Below are 15,893 nucleotides of genomic sequence, written 5' to 3' on the forward strand. Positions count from 1 at the left end.
AATGTTTCCGAATAAATCGTTACAACAGACCATGCCTTCCTCTGGGTACAAACCCAGACCATCTAACCCAGAATATTACTTTCAATGTGAAAGAGTTAGGGAGTGATATAATAACAAAGACTTTAACCTCATGTGGATTTTAACTGATAGAACTACATAGGTTACTAAGAATACTAGGTACGTTTTGACTCAATAACAACTGTTAAATTTATATCCTCGCCTGGTACATATGTATGAGGACTATCAACTAATGTTTCCGAATAAATCGTTACAACAGACCATGCCTTCCTCTGGGTAAAAACCCAGACCATCTAACCCAGAATATTACTTTCAATGTGAAAGAGTTAGGGAGTGATATAATAACAAAGACTTTAACCTCATGTGGAGTAAAATAGTGAGAACTTTTTTTATTAGAAAATAATTGGGAATCAGTGTCGGGTGGTAAGGAGAGCTTTGGGACCCCTGAGTTTTGAAAAATAACGCCTGGACAGGGTTTAAACCAAGTGCCTCTCATTCTAAAGTCGATCCTCTTGACCAGTTGGACAAATATCTTAGAGACTTGTACCAAAGTTACAAATGAAATCATAAGGAGAGCTTTGGGACCCCTGAGTTTTGAAAAATAACGCCTGGACAGGGTTGAAACCAAGTGCCTCTCATTCTAAAGTCGATCCTCTTGACCAGTTGGACAAATATCTTAGAGACTTGTACCAAAGTTACAAATGAAATCTCTGAATTTGATTTATTAGTGGAGATGCCAAAACAACTACCCAAATGAGGGGATAATATGTTAAAACTCTCAACGAATTAAATTAGTGGAGATGTCAATACTCCCAATCAAATATTACGTTAGTGGTGATGTCAAAACTCACAAAAATTCTTGATTTATTAGTGGAGATGCCAAAACAACTACCCAAATGAGGGGATAATATGCTAAAACTCTCAACGAATTAAATTAGTGGAGATGTCAATACTCCCAATCAAATATTACGTTAGTGGTGATGTCAAAACTCACAAAAATTGGTGGAGATGCCAAAACTCCCCATGACAAAACATTGAGGCACGTCTCCAATTGGAAGCGTAGATGGGGAACTTTTAGCAGCGAGTAGTTGCCTGCAAAACCAACAAACCTATGAAAATGATAGAGACCTTCTATGTGAGACAAGTCTCGAGAAATTCTTTCTCATATTTTTTCAGACAACGTGTCTGGTTTTTATAAAACACCTAAGGGACATGGTTTGCTATTTTTCTCATCAGATTTTAGCCATAGGCCCAATAGAATTAAAATTACAAGTATTTATGAAATAGGTAGCTACGAGTACCACCCAAAACAACCACCACCAACAATATCACCACTCCACCACTGTTGACGAAAAAAACCCAAAACCCATCATCCATCACACTAAAGCGTTCCTCCTACCATATAATGGATTTAAAACAAACCATCCCAACCATAGTCCTAATCAGTACAGATCTGGAGTTGGGTGAACCAAGTTATCTAAGAGCACCCAGAGTGGTAACAAATCAACTGAAAGAAATTATAGTGTAGAGCCAAAAAATAAACAGTGATAGTAACTTCCAAAAGGAAATGGACATTTGGAAATTAAAAAAAAAAAACTTTAAAGACAAAAAGTTAATAAAACAAAGACATCAAAATAATAATAGTGCAATAACTTTAACTACCTATAACATAACTTTAAATGAAGAAATCAAACAAAATAAACTCTAAGCAAATTAAAAATAAATACCTATGTACTTAATATTGTGTAAAGAACATAACTTTACTTAAATTTTCAATCATAACTCTGCTCAAAATTTACTTAACTTGGAAATATCTTGAAAAGCTTATTAGAACTCCGTAATTTGTTCCAAATTTCCAATAGTTAAAATCTGATCTTTTGAGCCACCCTGCTGCAGTCCTCTACAAAGAAATCCCCATCATTGTTACAGTGATAAACTCCTTCCACTAGATTGTAGTATAGTTAGGTAAACCAAGTTCATTCGTCTGTCTAATTGGAGCTTTGATGGACATATCTGGAAGCCTAGAAGAGGTTAGGTAGTGGTAAACAACCGTAGGGGACATACTAATAAGCAACGTTGAGCGTGGTTAGTATCTGGATGAATAAGCATCTAGGCAATTGCGTGCTGCTGGCTTTCCATGGCCCCACTCAGGCTGGGTGAGTTAAATGTGAGTAGGTAGCTCATCGCCGAATAGAGGGTAAAACCCCCGTCACAAAAGACCTTGGCTGTTATACTTACAGTGACGTTAAATCCTTTTTTACCTAGCCTAATCTAAGAAACCCCTTTAACCTCGCATTATCTAATAAACCCTTTTTTCCTTGCCTTATCTAATAAATCTCTCCACCTATCCTCCCCAGATGGAATCTTTCATCAAGTCGAGAGCCATCGAAGTCAACTTACCAGAAGATGTGACGGAATATGGTCGCTATGAACCCAAAGCCCTGTTTGATGACATTGCCTCCGAAGTGGACATTCTTGAGGACAAGAAGGACAACCTGATAAGTAAGTTGAAAAGATGTGGGATCGTCAGCTTTGTAGGCGCTAGGACTAGAACGCGGGTTTGATTTCCGGGAAGAACTTCATCATAAACAGATGAGCTTCGTCCTCTCAACAGCTCAGAACGGCTGACTTTCTCCTATTCTGTCTTTCTCTGTTCCATTTAGGGACGATAAAACCTCCGTTATTACAGTTCCTCTATCAAATATTTTGATTTTTTCAAAATTAAAGACTGCAAGGGAACAGTATTACGAGCGTGCGACAAAGCTGAAGCTCACAAACTAAGATTACGAAATGCCCACTCATTAATACGACATCTATCCTGAACCTGATAGAATCACAGTTCACTTTCATCATTCAAAAAGACACTTCCCATTTGTCAACAAACTGTGGGATGTCTCAATCAGAGACATGCAGGATTCCCCATCCTAACTTGCAGCTCATTGAGCTCATCTTTCACCACTTTCATCATTCCCAAAGTATTACTTCGCATCCATCACCACATTGTGAGATGTCTCAATCAGAAAGATTCAGAATTTCTCTCCACCTATCCTCCCCAGATGGAATCTTTCATCAAGTCGAGAGCCATCGAAGTCAACTTACCAGAAGATGTGACGGAATATGGTCGCTATGAACCCAAAGCCCTGTTTGATGACATTGCCTCCGAAGTGGACATTCTTGAGGACAAGAAGGACAACCTGATAAGTAAGTTGAAAAGATGTGGGATCGTCAGCTTTGTAGGCGCTAGGACTAGAACGCGGGTTTGATTTCCGGGAAGAACTTCATCATAAACAGATGAGCTTCGTCCTCTCAACAGCTCAGAACGGCTGACTTTCTCCTATTCTGTCTTTCTCTGTTCCATTTAGGGACGATAAAACCTCCGTTATTACAGTTCCTCTATCAAATATTTTGATTTTTTCAAAATTAAAGACTGCAAGGGAACAGTATTACGAGCGTGCGACAAAGCTGAAGCTCACAAACTAAGATTACGAAATGCCCACTCATTAATACGACATCTATCCTGAACCTGATAGAATCACAGTTCACTTTCATCATTCAAAAAGACACTTCCCATTTGTCAACAAACTGTGGGATGTCTCAATCAGAGACATGCAGGATTCCCCATCCTAACTTGCAGCTCATTGAGCTCACATCTTTCACCACTTTCATCATTCCCAAAGTATTACTTCGCATCCATCACCACATTGTGAGATGTCTCAATCAGAAAGATTCAGAATTCCCCATCCTAACTCCCAACTCATCTTTCAGTCTTTAGACAATGTTTCTTTAGACCACATACTTGTACTCTAGCACCTCAATTCGTATCTGACGCACCTCAATGACTCACTCTTCACACCTAGACGAGAAATTTACAAACTGGAACACAAGAAGATAGTAACTCCAGGCACTTCCCAGTTTGGGTAATCCCCGGAACACCATAGTAAACATATAAAAGAATCTGCTGACCCAGATTTTGACAAAGAACACGTTAATTGCATACATTTGTGCCGAGAAACAAATTTGCATTGTGAAAAAATTAGGAACGAAGATGTGAAAGTTTGTGTGGTCATTGCTTTGTTGACAGTTGGTTGTGGTGTTATCTAACTCTCTGTACGGGTAAGAGTACTTAGACTTAGTGAATTGTTGTAGGTGTACTTGGTGATGGATGAGGGCAGTGACCAGTGATACTGTATGAGAGGATTTAGATGCGTGTGGATCTAGGAAGTTTCGTTTTAACTTTCTTCTAATTACTAGATGAAGAAGGAAGAGAATTGAAAAGGGATGTAGATTTTGGACTTAATGGGATGAATCCCAGGTCATCATATGAGTCGAATTTATCTGAATGTATTCCGTTTACATTGCAAGCAGTTCAATATGAAATGCATGGTCAATCTGGTCAATTCAGTCATGTAACCAAATATGTTATCTCTCTCCACTTATGACAAAATGGTCAGAATAGAAATTGATGCTGTATTCTATTACCTACATACCTACCTACAAAACCTACACCGTACATAACTACTGTTACGTAGCACCAGAATCCTATTGGTTCTTCTTGTTACAGTTGTTACACTAGGTGCCTAAGTACCTTCACATATGTAATATGTATATTGTGTACCATGTATAGTTGTTAACTACAGTTCTTACTATGTCACCATTGTCACCTACATTAGGCACATTAGAGTTGGACACAGAATTATGTAAAACTCCAGAATCATGCAGTATTCTGATGTTACATGTAGCACCTCATTCTGTTGTGCGAGTACAGAGTAGGTTGTACATCACCCACACCTTAAATGGAGATTATAATACATGGAGATTACACTTATCAGTTCGTATTACTATACTTACATAACCGGATTATCGCATCCCATCAGATTTACGTCTAAGAATAGAACAGAAAGGTTATCTTGGGGTTAGTATTGTGATTTTTGTTTTGGAATTAGAGGTGTCAATCTTGGAAACTAGTATTGCCTATAAGGATAAAAATAAGACATTTCCAAATGTCCTCATGTATTGTTTTTAAGTGTTTTTGTTCTTTAGGTGTTCTAATGTTTTTAGGTGACGAGAGTTTTGCCCTGCTCTAACCTGCCTATCTACCTACTCACGGTAATGTCACCGAAAAGCCAGAAAAACCCTGTGATGTATTGGAAACTGGTGAACTTTTATAACCCAAAAACCACACAATTTTTCGGCAAAAAATAAGCAACAAAAAAAAAACTTTTGTGTTTCCTTCATTAATTTTTCACGTTTTTCATTTTTCGTGTTAATTGGTCGATTGGCCCCTAGGTATTAACTGACTCGTGACGGGGTTATCGAGTTACTACGGAACTGTAACAACTATACATAGTACACAATATACATATTACATATGTGAAGATTTGTGAAGGTACTTAGGCACCTAGTGCAAGAACTCTAACAAGAAGAACCAATAGGATTCTGGTGCTACGTAACAGTAGTTATGTACGGTGTAGGTTTTGTAGGTAGGTATGTAGGTAATAGAATACAGCATCAATTTCTATTCTGACCATTTTGTCATAAGTGGAGAGAGATAACATATTTGGTTACATGACTGAATTGACCAGATTGACCATGCATTTCATATTGAACTGCTTGCAATGTAAACGGAATACATTCAGATAAATTCGACTCATATGATGACCTGGGATTCATCCCATTAAGTCCAAAATCTACATCCCTTTTCAATTCTCTTCCTTCTTCATCTAGTAATTAGAAGAAAGTTAAAACGAAACTTCCTAGATCCACACGCATCTAAATCCTCTCATACAGTATCACTGGTCACTGCCCTCATCCATCACCAAGTACACCTACAACAATTCACTAAGTCTAAGTACTCTTACCCGTACAGAGAGTTAGATAACACCACAACCAACTGTCAACAAAGCAATGACCACACAAACTTTCACATCTTCGTTCCTAATTTTTTCACAATGCAAATTTGTTTCTCGGCACAAATGTATGCAATTAACGTGTTCTTTGTCAAAATCTGGGTCAGCAGATTCTTTTATATGTTTACTATGGTGTTCCGGGGATTACCCAAACTGGGAAGTGCCTGGAGTTACTATCTTCTTGTGTTCCAGTTTGTAAATTTCTCGTCTAGGTGTGAAGAGTGAGTCATTGAGGTGCGTCAGATACGAATTGAGGTGCTAGAGTACAAGTATGTGGTCTAAAGAAACATTGTCTAAAGACTGAAAGATGAGTTGGGAGTTAGGATGGGGAATTCTGAATCTTTCTGATTGAGACATCTCACAATGTGGTGATGGATGCGAAGTAATACTTTGGGAATGATGAAAGTGGTGAAAGATGTGAGCTCAATGAGCTGCAAGTTAGGATGGGGAATCCTGCATGTCTCTGATTGAGACATCCCACAGTTTGTTGACAAATGGGAAGTGTCTTTTTGAATGATGAAAGTGAACTGTGATTCTATCAGGTTCAGGATAGATGTCGTATTAATGAGTGGGCATTTCGTAATCTTAGTTTGTGAGCTTCAGCTTTGTCGCACGCTCGTAATACTGTTCCCTTGCAGTCTTTAATTTTGAAAAAATCAAAATATTTGATAGAGGAACTGTAATAACGGAGGTTTTATCGTCCCTAAATGGAACAGAGAAAGACAGAATAGGAGAAAGTCAGCCGTTCTGAGCTGTTGAGAGGACGAAGCTCATCTGTTTATGATGAAGTTCTCCCCGGAAATCAAACCCGCGTTCTAGTCCTAGCGCTTACAAAGCAGACGATCCCACATCTTTTCAACTTACTTATCAGGTTGTCCTTCTTGTCCTCAAGAATGTCCACTTCGGAGGCAATGTCATCAAACAGGGGGGCCGAGTAGAAATTCGAGTGGCCGAACGTGCCGTAGTTCTGCGGCCTGCAGAATTTGAAGTACCCGATGAGGCCGGGGATGGCGATGGCCAGAAGGCCGAGTACCTTCTTGAAGCCGGCCAGCCCCAGGATGAGGGGTAGGAAGAGGAGGAGCTTGAGCTTGAAGAGTTTGAGGACAATGAGGAGAGGGATGATTAGCTTCTTCAGTTTATGTCGCTCTGGAATAAAAACATGGAAAAATGGGGAAATGAAATGTCTACAATAGTATTTACAAAAGGATGTCTAAATTAAATAAATTCATTAATATTGAAATACGTTTTCTGGTAGAAGTGGATCGTCGTAACGAAAATCTCACATTGAGGCTCAGGTGTAGGGGCAAACAGCCCTAAAAGATGGGTTGAGCTTATACGAATTTGGTAGAAGTGGCATTTGACACTTATAACCGTAACCGGAACTGCGGTCTTACGGGGCGATTTCACGAGATCAGTAGTAGATATCGATAAAGATACATTTTCAAATGTCTACAAAGTAGATGAAACTCGGAAGTACCTATCCATTGTTAAACATAACCTAAGTAAAATAGTATTTACAAAAGGATGTCTAAATTAAATAAATTCATTAATACTGAAATACGTTTTCTGGTAGAAGTGGATCGTCGTAACGAAAAGCTCACTTTGAAGCTTAGGTGTAGGGGCAAACAGCCCTAAAGGATGGGTTAAGCTTATACGAATTTAGTAGAAGTGGCATTTGACACTTATAACCGTAAGCGGAACTGCGGTCTTACGGGGCGATTTCACGAGATCAGTAGTAGATATCTATAAATTTGATTACATTTTGAATTCGTTGTACAAGGAATACATGCATAAAACGCCGTAAGACGTAGGTACCTAAGAGTGGCTAAGAGTGATCTCAGTGTAAGCACACATTGCGGGTCAGGTACTTGGTCAATAAGCCAGAGATAAGACTGCCCAAGCACATTGTTTATTTGTGTTCACCTATGCCACGTACGTTGTACAAGGAATACATGCATAAAACGCCGTAAGACGTACCTAAGAGTGATCTCAGTGTAACCACACAATGCGGGTCAGGTATTTGGTCAATAAGTCAGAGATAAGACTGCCCAAGCACATTGTTTATTTGTGTTCACCTATGCCACGTATGAATGGTCGGTACCACGTCTTACACGGTAAGTACTGATCTTTCCTAACATTGGGTAAACACTCGTTACGCCATACGACGTTAAGGTGTGTCCAAACAATTGCCTTCTAGACAGCCGTCGTTGAGTTTCTTGATGTAAGGGTCGCGTTCGGGGGTGACAATGTCGTCCAGCCAGTTGAACAGGTGCTTCCCCTCACGAGGAGGCCCACCGGGGGAAGTTCCCGGGTCGTAGTTGAACAGATTGCGCCCTTCTCCGGAGACCTGCAAACCAACAATACATTGTACCCTACATAAGAAATAGATATGGATAAACTACATCATCTTTTTCTTCGCCTTTTCCCGTGTTCAGACGGGGTCGGCATTTTTCATCAGCCTTTCAATCAGCCCTAACTAGGGTGATAACATAAGAAATAGATATGGATAAACTACCTACATCATCTTTTTCTTCGCCTTTTCCCGTGTTCAGACGGGGTCGGCATTTTTCATCAGCCTTTCAATCAGCCCTAACTAGAGGGCGGACATTTGATTGCTTTGGGGCGGACATTTGATTTTGGCTACAAATTTTACAAGTCGATGCCCTTCGCACTCAACCTTGGCTATTTCTTTAGCAAGGGATATTCAGGCTGGTATGCTCCTTGTTTAAAGTCCCCCAGCCAGACTAAGCTGGTCTACTCCCTGTTTAACATCCTTCGCACTCAACCTTGGCTGTTTCTTTAGCAAGGGATATTCAGGCTGGTATGCTCCTTGTTTAAAGTCCCCCAGCCAGACTAAGCTGGTCTACTCCCTGTTTAACATCAAACATAGCCGACCGGCCGTCGATAGGCGAGGTGAATCTATGTTGTTGAGACAGTGTGGACGGTTCTGTCGATATCGATCGTCGGTCGGTCGAGTGGACACACCTTTAAAGCTGGATTCTACATTCTCAAAGTACAGTTACATGTTTGAGCGTGCTCCGTGACTATGCCCAAACGGTCTCCAAGCATTCTCAAGGCTTGGCTGTTAATGTGAGATTGTACCCCGTGGGTGACCGGCCGTCGATAGGCGAGGTGAATCTATGTTGTTGAGGCAGTGTAGACGGTTCTGTCGATATCAATCGTCGGTCGGTCGACTATGTGTGGACAGTGGACACACCTTTAAAGCTGGATTCTACATTCTCAAATTACAGTTATATGTTTGAGCGTGCTCCGTGACTATGCCCAAACGGTCTCCAAGCATTCTCAAGGCTTGGCTGTTAATGTGAGATTGTACCCCGTGGGTAAAAGTCCGTTCACACTTGTCGTTCGGAAAAAAATCGTGTCGTGTGCAGTGAGAACACTCTGATATTACATCGTCTACAAGGACATTTTGTGTCGTTCGGAATTAAATCGTGACGTGTGTAGTGAGATCAGCGAACACTCATATTATATTGCCTACAGGACATTCGGAAAGAAATCGGATGAAACTCACGACAAGTGTGAGCAAACTACAAGGTAAATGTTATATTGTCAATAGTTAGGTGTGTTCTTAAACGTTTCAGAAGTCAATATTAGGAATCTATTTTATCTAGGAGGTCTATTTAATTCGGGTAGCTCAGCTGATAAGCATAGATTCCATGGAGGTCAATATGAATTCCAGGAATGAATGAATGACCATGTGATGCAGAGATGTTGTTTGATATACCATACACATGTTTGATCAACAGGTCAGGACTGTTAGACCGTTGAGTCACCAAAACCTGGTCAATTGCTCTAAAACTTGAGATTTTAGACACATACGGAATCTCCTGGGTTTGCGGATTGTACATTATTCCCATGTACTCAATTTGTCTGGCCGTTGGACGTTAAGCAGGGAGTACCTATACCAACCTGAATTTCCCTTGCTAAAGAAATATTAAAGATTGAGTGCAAAGGGCATCCACTCGTACAATTTGTAGCCAAAACCAAATGTCAGCCGAAAGCAATCACCCTAGCTAGGGCTGATTGAGAGGCTGACGAAAAACGCCGACCCCGTCTGAACACGGGTAAAGGCGAAGAAAAAGAAGGAGACCCAATTCGAGTTGTACATAACTACCTATACATATTTTCAGATTTTACAGATTAATTCGGATTTAGTTCCCCTCTTTGGATTTCGAAATTCCTCTTTGTAATATTTTGTGGAGCAACCTTCGTGGTCCAGTATCACACTAGGTTTTGCATACCATTCCGGGCGGGGTCGAAGTTCTTTCGGCTCCAATCTTTCAGGGTGTACTGGGTGATTGCTTTGGGGCGGACATTTGATTTTGGCTACAAATTTTACAAGTGGATGCCGTTCGCACTCAACCTTGGCTATTTCTTTAGCAAGGGATATTCAGGCTGGTATGCTCCTTGTCTAAAGTCCCCCAGCCAGACTAAGCTGGTCTACTCCCTGTTTAACGTCCCCCAGCTTGACAAATATTACAAATAGGGCAAATGACACAAACAGAGAAATTATAAAGAAAGAATAAAACTTGTTAATATTACCTCATTCCCTAGGTTGACATTGGGGGAGAGATTGACTCCTGGATCTCTGGAGGTGTTGGTGGAGGTGTCAGATTGCCGGGAGGGGAAGGTAAAGTTGGTGCTGGCGTATTGGATGGTGGAGAGGACCAAGATGCCGATTGGTACGAACATGGTGGATGTGGTACGTGGGGATCTGGAAAAGAGAATGAGGGACGATTTGCAAAACGGTGTTTCACAGTCCTTCTCTCTAGCGAAGAAGTCTACAGTGTACTGGCGCCTTATAGATGATTGATACCTTCCGATCTTCCGAATGTGATAGGAAACATTTTGGGTGATATTGGCCACTGGGTCATCATTAACGTCCTCTTTGGTAACTCTAAATCAATCCTCTTCGGTGTTTCTATATTAAATATTATTATGTATAATCTTCGGTGATTCTATATGGGTCATGGTCCACTATCACGTATTCACGTAGGTATATGGTTCAAGATCATTGACATGAATACTAAACGTATTCCTTATATTCTACTGAACGTATAACTTATATTGTTATGGTTTAATGCCGGTCCAGTGACCTGAGCAACGAATGTGGGACGTGGGGATCTGGAAAAGAGAATGAGGGACGATTTGCAAAAAGGTGTTTCACAGTCCTTCCGGGGTGCCAGTACACTATAGACTTTTTCGCTAGACTTGGTTCCGCGAAACCACTATTCAAACTAAATTGATCCTAAGGACATCGTAAACCTAGACCTCTTTTTGAGGTCTAGGTGTTCCACCGCAGTTTTTATTTCGTAGCAATGAAACGATTGCTACATTAGACGCATGTGGTATGTGTCGTAGCATGCCCATCCCGTAGTATGCCTCACACCACATGGGCGAGAAGAGACACAATACTTCCCATTTAGTACCTGAAGTGCATTTGGAGTGTGCCTGAACGCATGTGATGTGTTCCAATCCACTCGACTCTCTACGAACTTGGTAGACTCCGTAGAGTCTCACGAGACCAAGTCTAGCGAAGAAGTCTTCAGTGTTCTGGCGCCTTAAAGATGATTGATACCTTCCGATCTTCCGAATGTGATAGGAAACATTTTGGGTGATATTGGCCACTGGGTCATCATTAACGTCCTCTTTGGTTTAACATCCCCCAGCCAGAGCAAGCTGGTATACTCTTTGTTTAATGTCCCCCAGCCTGACAAATATTACAAATAGAGCAAATGACACAAACAGAGAAATTATAAAGAAGAATAAAACTTGTTAATATTACCTCATTCCCTAGGTTGACATTGGGGGAGAGATTGACTCCTGGATCTCTGGAGGTGTTGGTGGATGTGTCAGATTGGCGGGAGGGGAAGGTAAAGTTGGTGCTGGCATATTGAATGGTGGAGAGAACCAGAATGCTGATCGGTACGAACATGGTGGATGTGGGTGGGGATCTGAAAAAGAGAATTAGGGTCGAGTTTGAAAAAAAAAGGGTTTCACAGTCCTTCCGGGGTGCCAGTACACTGTAGACTTTTTCGCTAGACTTGGTTCCGCGAGACCACTATTCAAATTAAATTGATCCTAAGGACATCGTAAACCTAAACCTCAAAAAGAGGTTCCACCGCAGTTTTTATTTCGTAGCAAAGAAACGATTGCTACATTAGACGCATGTGGTCTGTGTCGTAGCATGCCCATCTCGTAGTATGCCTCACACCAGATGGGCGAGAAGAGACACAATACTTCCCATTTAGTACCTGAAGTGCATTTGGAGTGTGCCTGAAGGCATGTGATGTGTTCCAATCCACTCGACTCTGTACGAACTTGGTAGACTCCGTAGAGTCTCACGAGACCAGGTCTAGCGAAGAAGTCTACAGTGTACTGGCGCCTTAAAGATGATTGATACCTTCCGAATCTTCCGATCTTCCGAATGTGATGGGAAACACTTTGGGTGATATTGGCCAGTGGGTCATCATTAACGTCCTCTTTGGTAACTCTAAATTAATCCTCTTCGGTGTTTCTATATTAAATATTATTATGTATATTCTTCGGTGATTCTATATGGGTCATGGTCCACTATCACGTATTCACGTAGGTATATGGTTAAAGATCATTGGCATGAATACTAAACGTATTCCTTATATTCTACTGAACGTATAACTTATATTGTTATGGTTTAATGCCGGTCCAGTGACCTGAACAACGATGTTTAGAAGTGTGGGTGTCAAATAAGTTTAGGTACTATGTCCTCTTTTATGTCTCCCATTGGAATTGCATAACGTCCCGTGTTGTAAAAAATACTATGTAACTATGTTATGCTCGGTACCTACATCTAATATCGAGTAAGGTCAGCCACTCACTACCCGGTAGACCTGACGACAGGTACACCTAATCAGGTCTACCTGATAGTGTGTGTGTGCACCAGTAGGTACATCATTTATTGACCGAAAAGAGTGACAAGGTACAAAATTGAACTGGTTTTCAAGAGGTTTGATGGAGGGAACTGTAACTGCTAAGGGTTTTTCGTCCCAAATCGAAGAGAGAAGGAAGACAGTGTGCTCGTCAGGTATGAGGTAGACCTGACAGACGGACCATTTCAGCCGTACCTGCCAGGTAGTGTTAGGTGTATCTGATAGTGTGTGTGCTCATCAGGTATCAGGTCTACCTGATAGTGTGTGTGTGTGCTCGTCAGGTATGAGGTAGACCTGACAGACGGACCATTTCAGCCGTACCTGCCAGGTAGTGTTAGGTTAGGTGTACCTGATAGTGTGTGTGCTCATCAGGTGTCAGGTTTACCTGATAGTGAGTGGCCGGCCTAAGTTTGGTCCGCAGGTCGGATCAGGTTTACCTGATAGTGAGTGGCCGGCCTAAGTTTGGTCCGCAGGTCGGTGACATTATATCATCAAGATACAAAACATGAGTCATGATTTGGTTTGGCATCAGTCAATTTAAGTTAGTCATACTGAGGATGTATTGAGATCAACTGAAATCAGACAGTGGCCTTGCGATTTTAGACACTCCCTTCAGGTTTTACCTCTTAGGCCAGCCACTCACTATCAGGTAGACCTGACAGGTACGGCTGCGCAGGTCGGTGACATTATATCATCAAGACACAATACATGAGTCATGATTTGATTTGGCATCAGTTAATTCAAGTTAGTCATACTGATGATGTATTGTATTGAGATCAACTGAAATCAGGCAGTGGCCTTGCGATTTTAGACACTCCCTTCAGGTTTTACCTCTTAGGCCAGCCACTCACTATCAGGTATTAGACAGGCATCAGTCAATTCAAGTTAGTCATACTGAGGATGTATTGAGATCAACTGAAATCAGGCAGTGGCCTTGCGATTTTAGACACTCCCTTCAGATTTTACCTCTTAGGCCAGCCACTCACTATCAGGTAGACCTGACAGGTACGGCTGAAAAGGTCCGCCTGTCAGGTCTACCAACCAAGCTGTCTAGGCTGGCTTGGGTTAACTGAAAACTCTTTGTGATAAGATGTGGCGTTAGCGAGGAAAGACAAGGAAATACAAACTGCCCGAACATTTCGCATTGTAGTTGGTAACATAATTATATTTAGGCATGGTAACATAAACATATGTATTTACCTATCTTCCAAGGGGAGATCCACTTAGACTCTCATTAGTACATTACCTGCTACTTGGCTACTCAGTAATGGTCATGTGATGGTAGCATTAGAACCACTTTCTTTCCACTATCAAGTACATACCTATAAAACTAGATACCTGTATCTAACTAAGTACCTATAATAACTAGATATACTCACATCTAAGTAAGTACGTACCTAGATATAGTTATCATAGGAGTTCCATATGGTGATTGGTGAATATCTATTCTATCACATGCTTTAGTAGTGTCTATGTACCTATTATTTATTATTGTAGATATGTGTAATATGATTTGGACCAGAGTCAAGAAATGAAATTCTACCACAAATAAAAAACTCTCTATGGTAAGATGGTGCATTAGCGAGGAAAGACAAGGAAATACAAACTGCCCGAACATTTCGCATTGTAGTTGGTAACATAATTTTATTATATTTAGGCATGGTAACATAAACATATGTATTTACCTATCTTCCAAGGGAAGATCCACTTAGACTCTCATTAGTACATTACCTGCTACTTGGCTACTCAGTAATGGTCATGTGATGGTAGCATTAGAACCACTTTCTTTCCACTATCAAGTACCTATAGAACTAGATACCTGTATCTAACTAAGTACCTATAATAACTAGATATACTCACATCTAAGTAAGTACGTACCTAGATATAGTTATCATAGGAGTTCCATATGGTGATTGGTGAATATCTATTCTATCACATGCTTTAGTAGTGTCTATGTACCTATTATTTATTATTGTAGATATGTGTAATATGATTTGGACCAGAGTCAAGAAATGAAATTCTACCACAAATAATTCAATAATTATTATGTGTAATATGATTTGGACCAGAGTCAAGAAATGAAATTTTACCACAAATAATTCAATATTCAATAATTTAATATTGCCTCAATGCCTCATTTCTCCTGCCGACCACCGAAACTAAGTAACCACCGGCGTGGTTGATAAGTGAAAAGGTAAATAGTGTAGCCGTTAGCCGTTCTACATCGAAGAGAACTTAAGGAAGTTAAAACGGTCCCTGAAGGAAGGATGTTAACTGGTTGTAAAAGAAAAAGATCCTAGAAGACCCTTTCTCAGTAGCTAGAGAAAGATCAGGAGAAAAGGTCCCGTAGGTGTGCGAAACGACCACCGAGGCTAAGTAACCACCGGCGTGGTTGATAAGTGAAAAGGTAAATAGTGTAGCCGTTAGCCGTTCTACATCGAACAGAACTTAGGGAAGTTAAAACAATAGATACTGTTTCGTTACGAAAAATATCACTGCAACACCGGAAAATGGTCCCTAAAGGAAGGATGGTAACTGGTTGTAAAAGAAAAAGATCCTAGAAGACCCTTTCTCAGTAGCTAGAGAAAGATCAGGAGAAAAGGTCCCGTAGGTGTGCGAAAAGCTTCACGAATCTACGAAACCTGATCTCAGGGTTTGTTAAATTTGTGGTATTCACATAAATAAAACCATAAAAAACTGCTTAATTATTTAGTAATTACTTAAATATCCTGTAGAAATACTAAACTTACCTTTTAGAAGTTACAAAAAAGTACAGTCTTGGTTTCCTGATGGTTCCGAGCGGCCTATTTCATTTGCTTCACGTAGCCTGACCAGCGCAGAGAAAAATTACAGCCAGATTGACAAGGAGGCTACAGCAATATTCTGGGGCATGAAAAAATACTTTCAATACATTTACGGTAGGAAATTTATTCTGATAACAGATAACAAGCCCCTCACAACAATTTTCAATCCAGGTAAAAGCTTACCTGCGCTGTCTGCTGCAAGGATGTTACACTATGCGAATACCATAAAAGAAAAC

The 15,893-nt window shown here is 40.6% G+C and overlaps 1 protein-coding gene across 1 annotated transcript; it reads right to left on the minus strand.

The window, feature by feature from the left end:
• Positions 1–6,217: 6,217 nt before the first annotated feature.
• Positions 6,218–15,628, minus strand: LOC103515409. Its single transcript, XM_026828123.1, has 5 exons — positions 15,604–15,628; positions 10,488–10,659; positions 8,115–8,271; positions 6,789–7,070; positions 6,218–6,387 (listed from the first exon to the last, which is right to left on the minus strand). The coding sequence occupies exons 2-5, from the start codon at positions 10,635–10,637 to the stop codon at positions 6,218–6,220; spliced, it is 759 nt and encodes a 252-aa protein (XP_026683924.1). The 5' UTR covers positions 10,638–10,659; positions 15,604–15,628.
• Positions 15,629–15,893: the final 265 nt, after the last annotated feature.

This window comes from Diaphorina citri, unplaced genomic scaffold, assembly GCF_000475195.1.
Source record: "Diaphorina citri unplaced genomic scaffold, Diaci psyllid genome assembly version 1.1 scaffold1333, whole genome shotgun sequence".
NCBI classification, from domain to species: Eukaryota; Metazoa; Arthropoda; class Insecta; order Hemiptera; family Psyllidae; genus Diaphorina; species Diaphorina citri.

Bases quoted from the DNA above. Each gene is read 5' to 3' on its own strand.
- LOC103515409 (XM_026828123.1), bottom strand. From the start codon at position 10,637: ATGTTCGTACCAATCGGCATCTTGGTCCTCTCCACCATCCAATACGCC. The intron at 8,272-10,487 runs GTAATATTAACA...GTTGGTTTGCAG, and splicing joins ATGTCAACCTAGGGAATGAG to GTCTCCGGAGAAGGGCGCAA. The intron at 6,388-6,788 runs GTAAGTTGAAAA...TGTCTCAATCAG, and splicing joins CAAGAAGGACAACCTGATAA to AGACATGCAGGATTCCCCAT.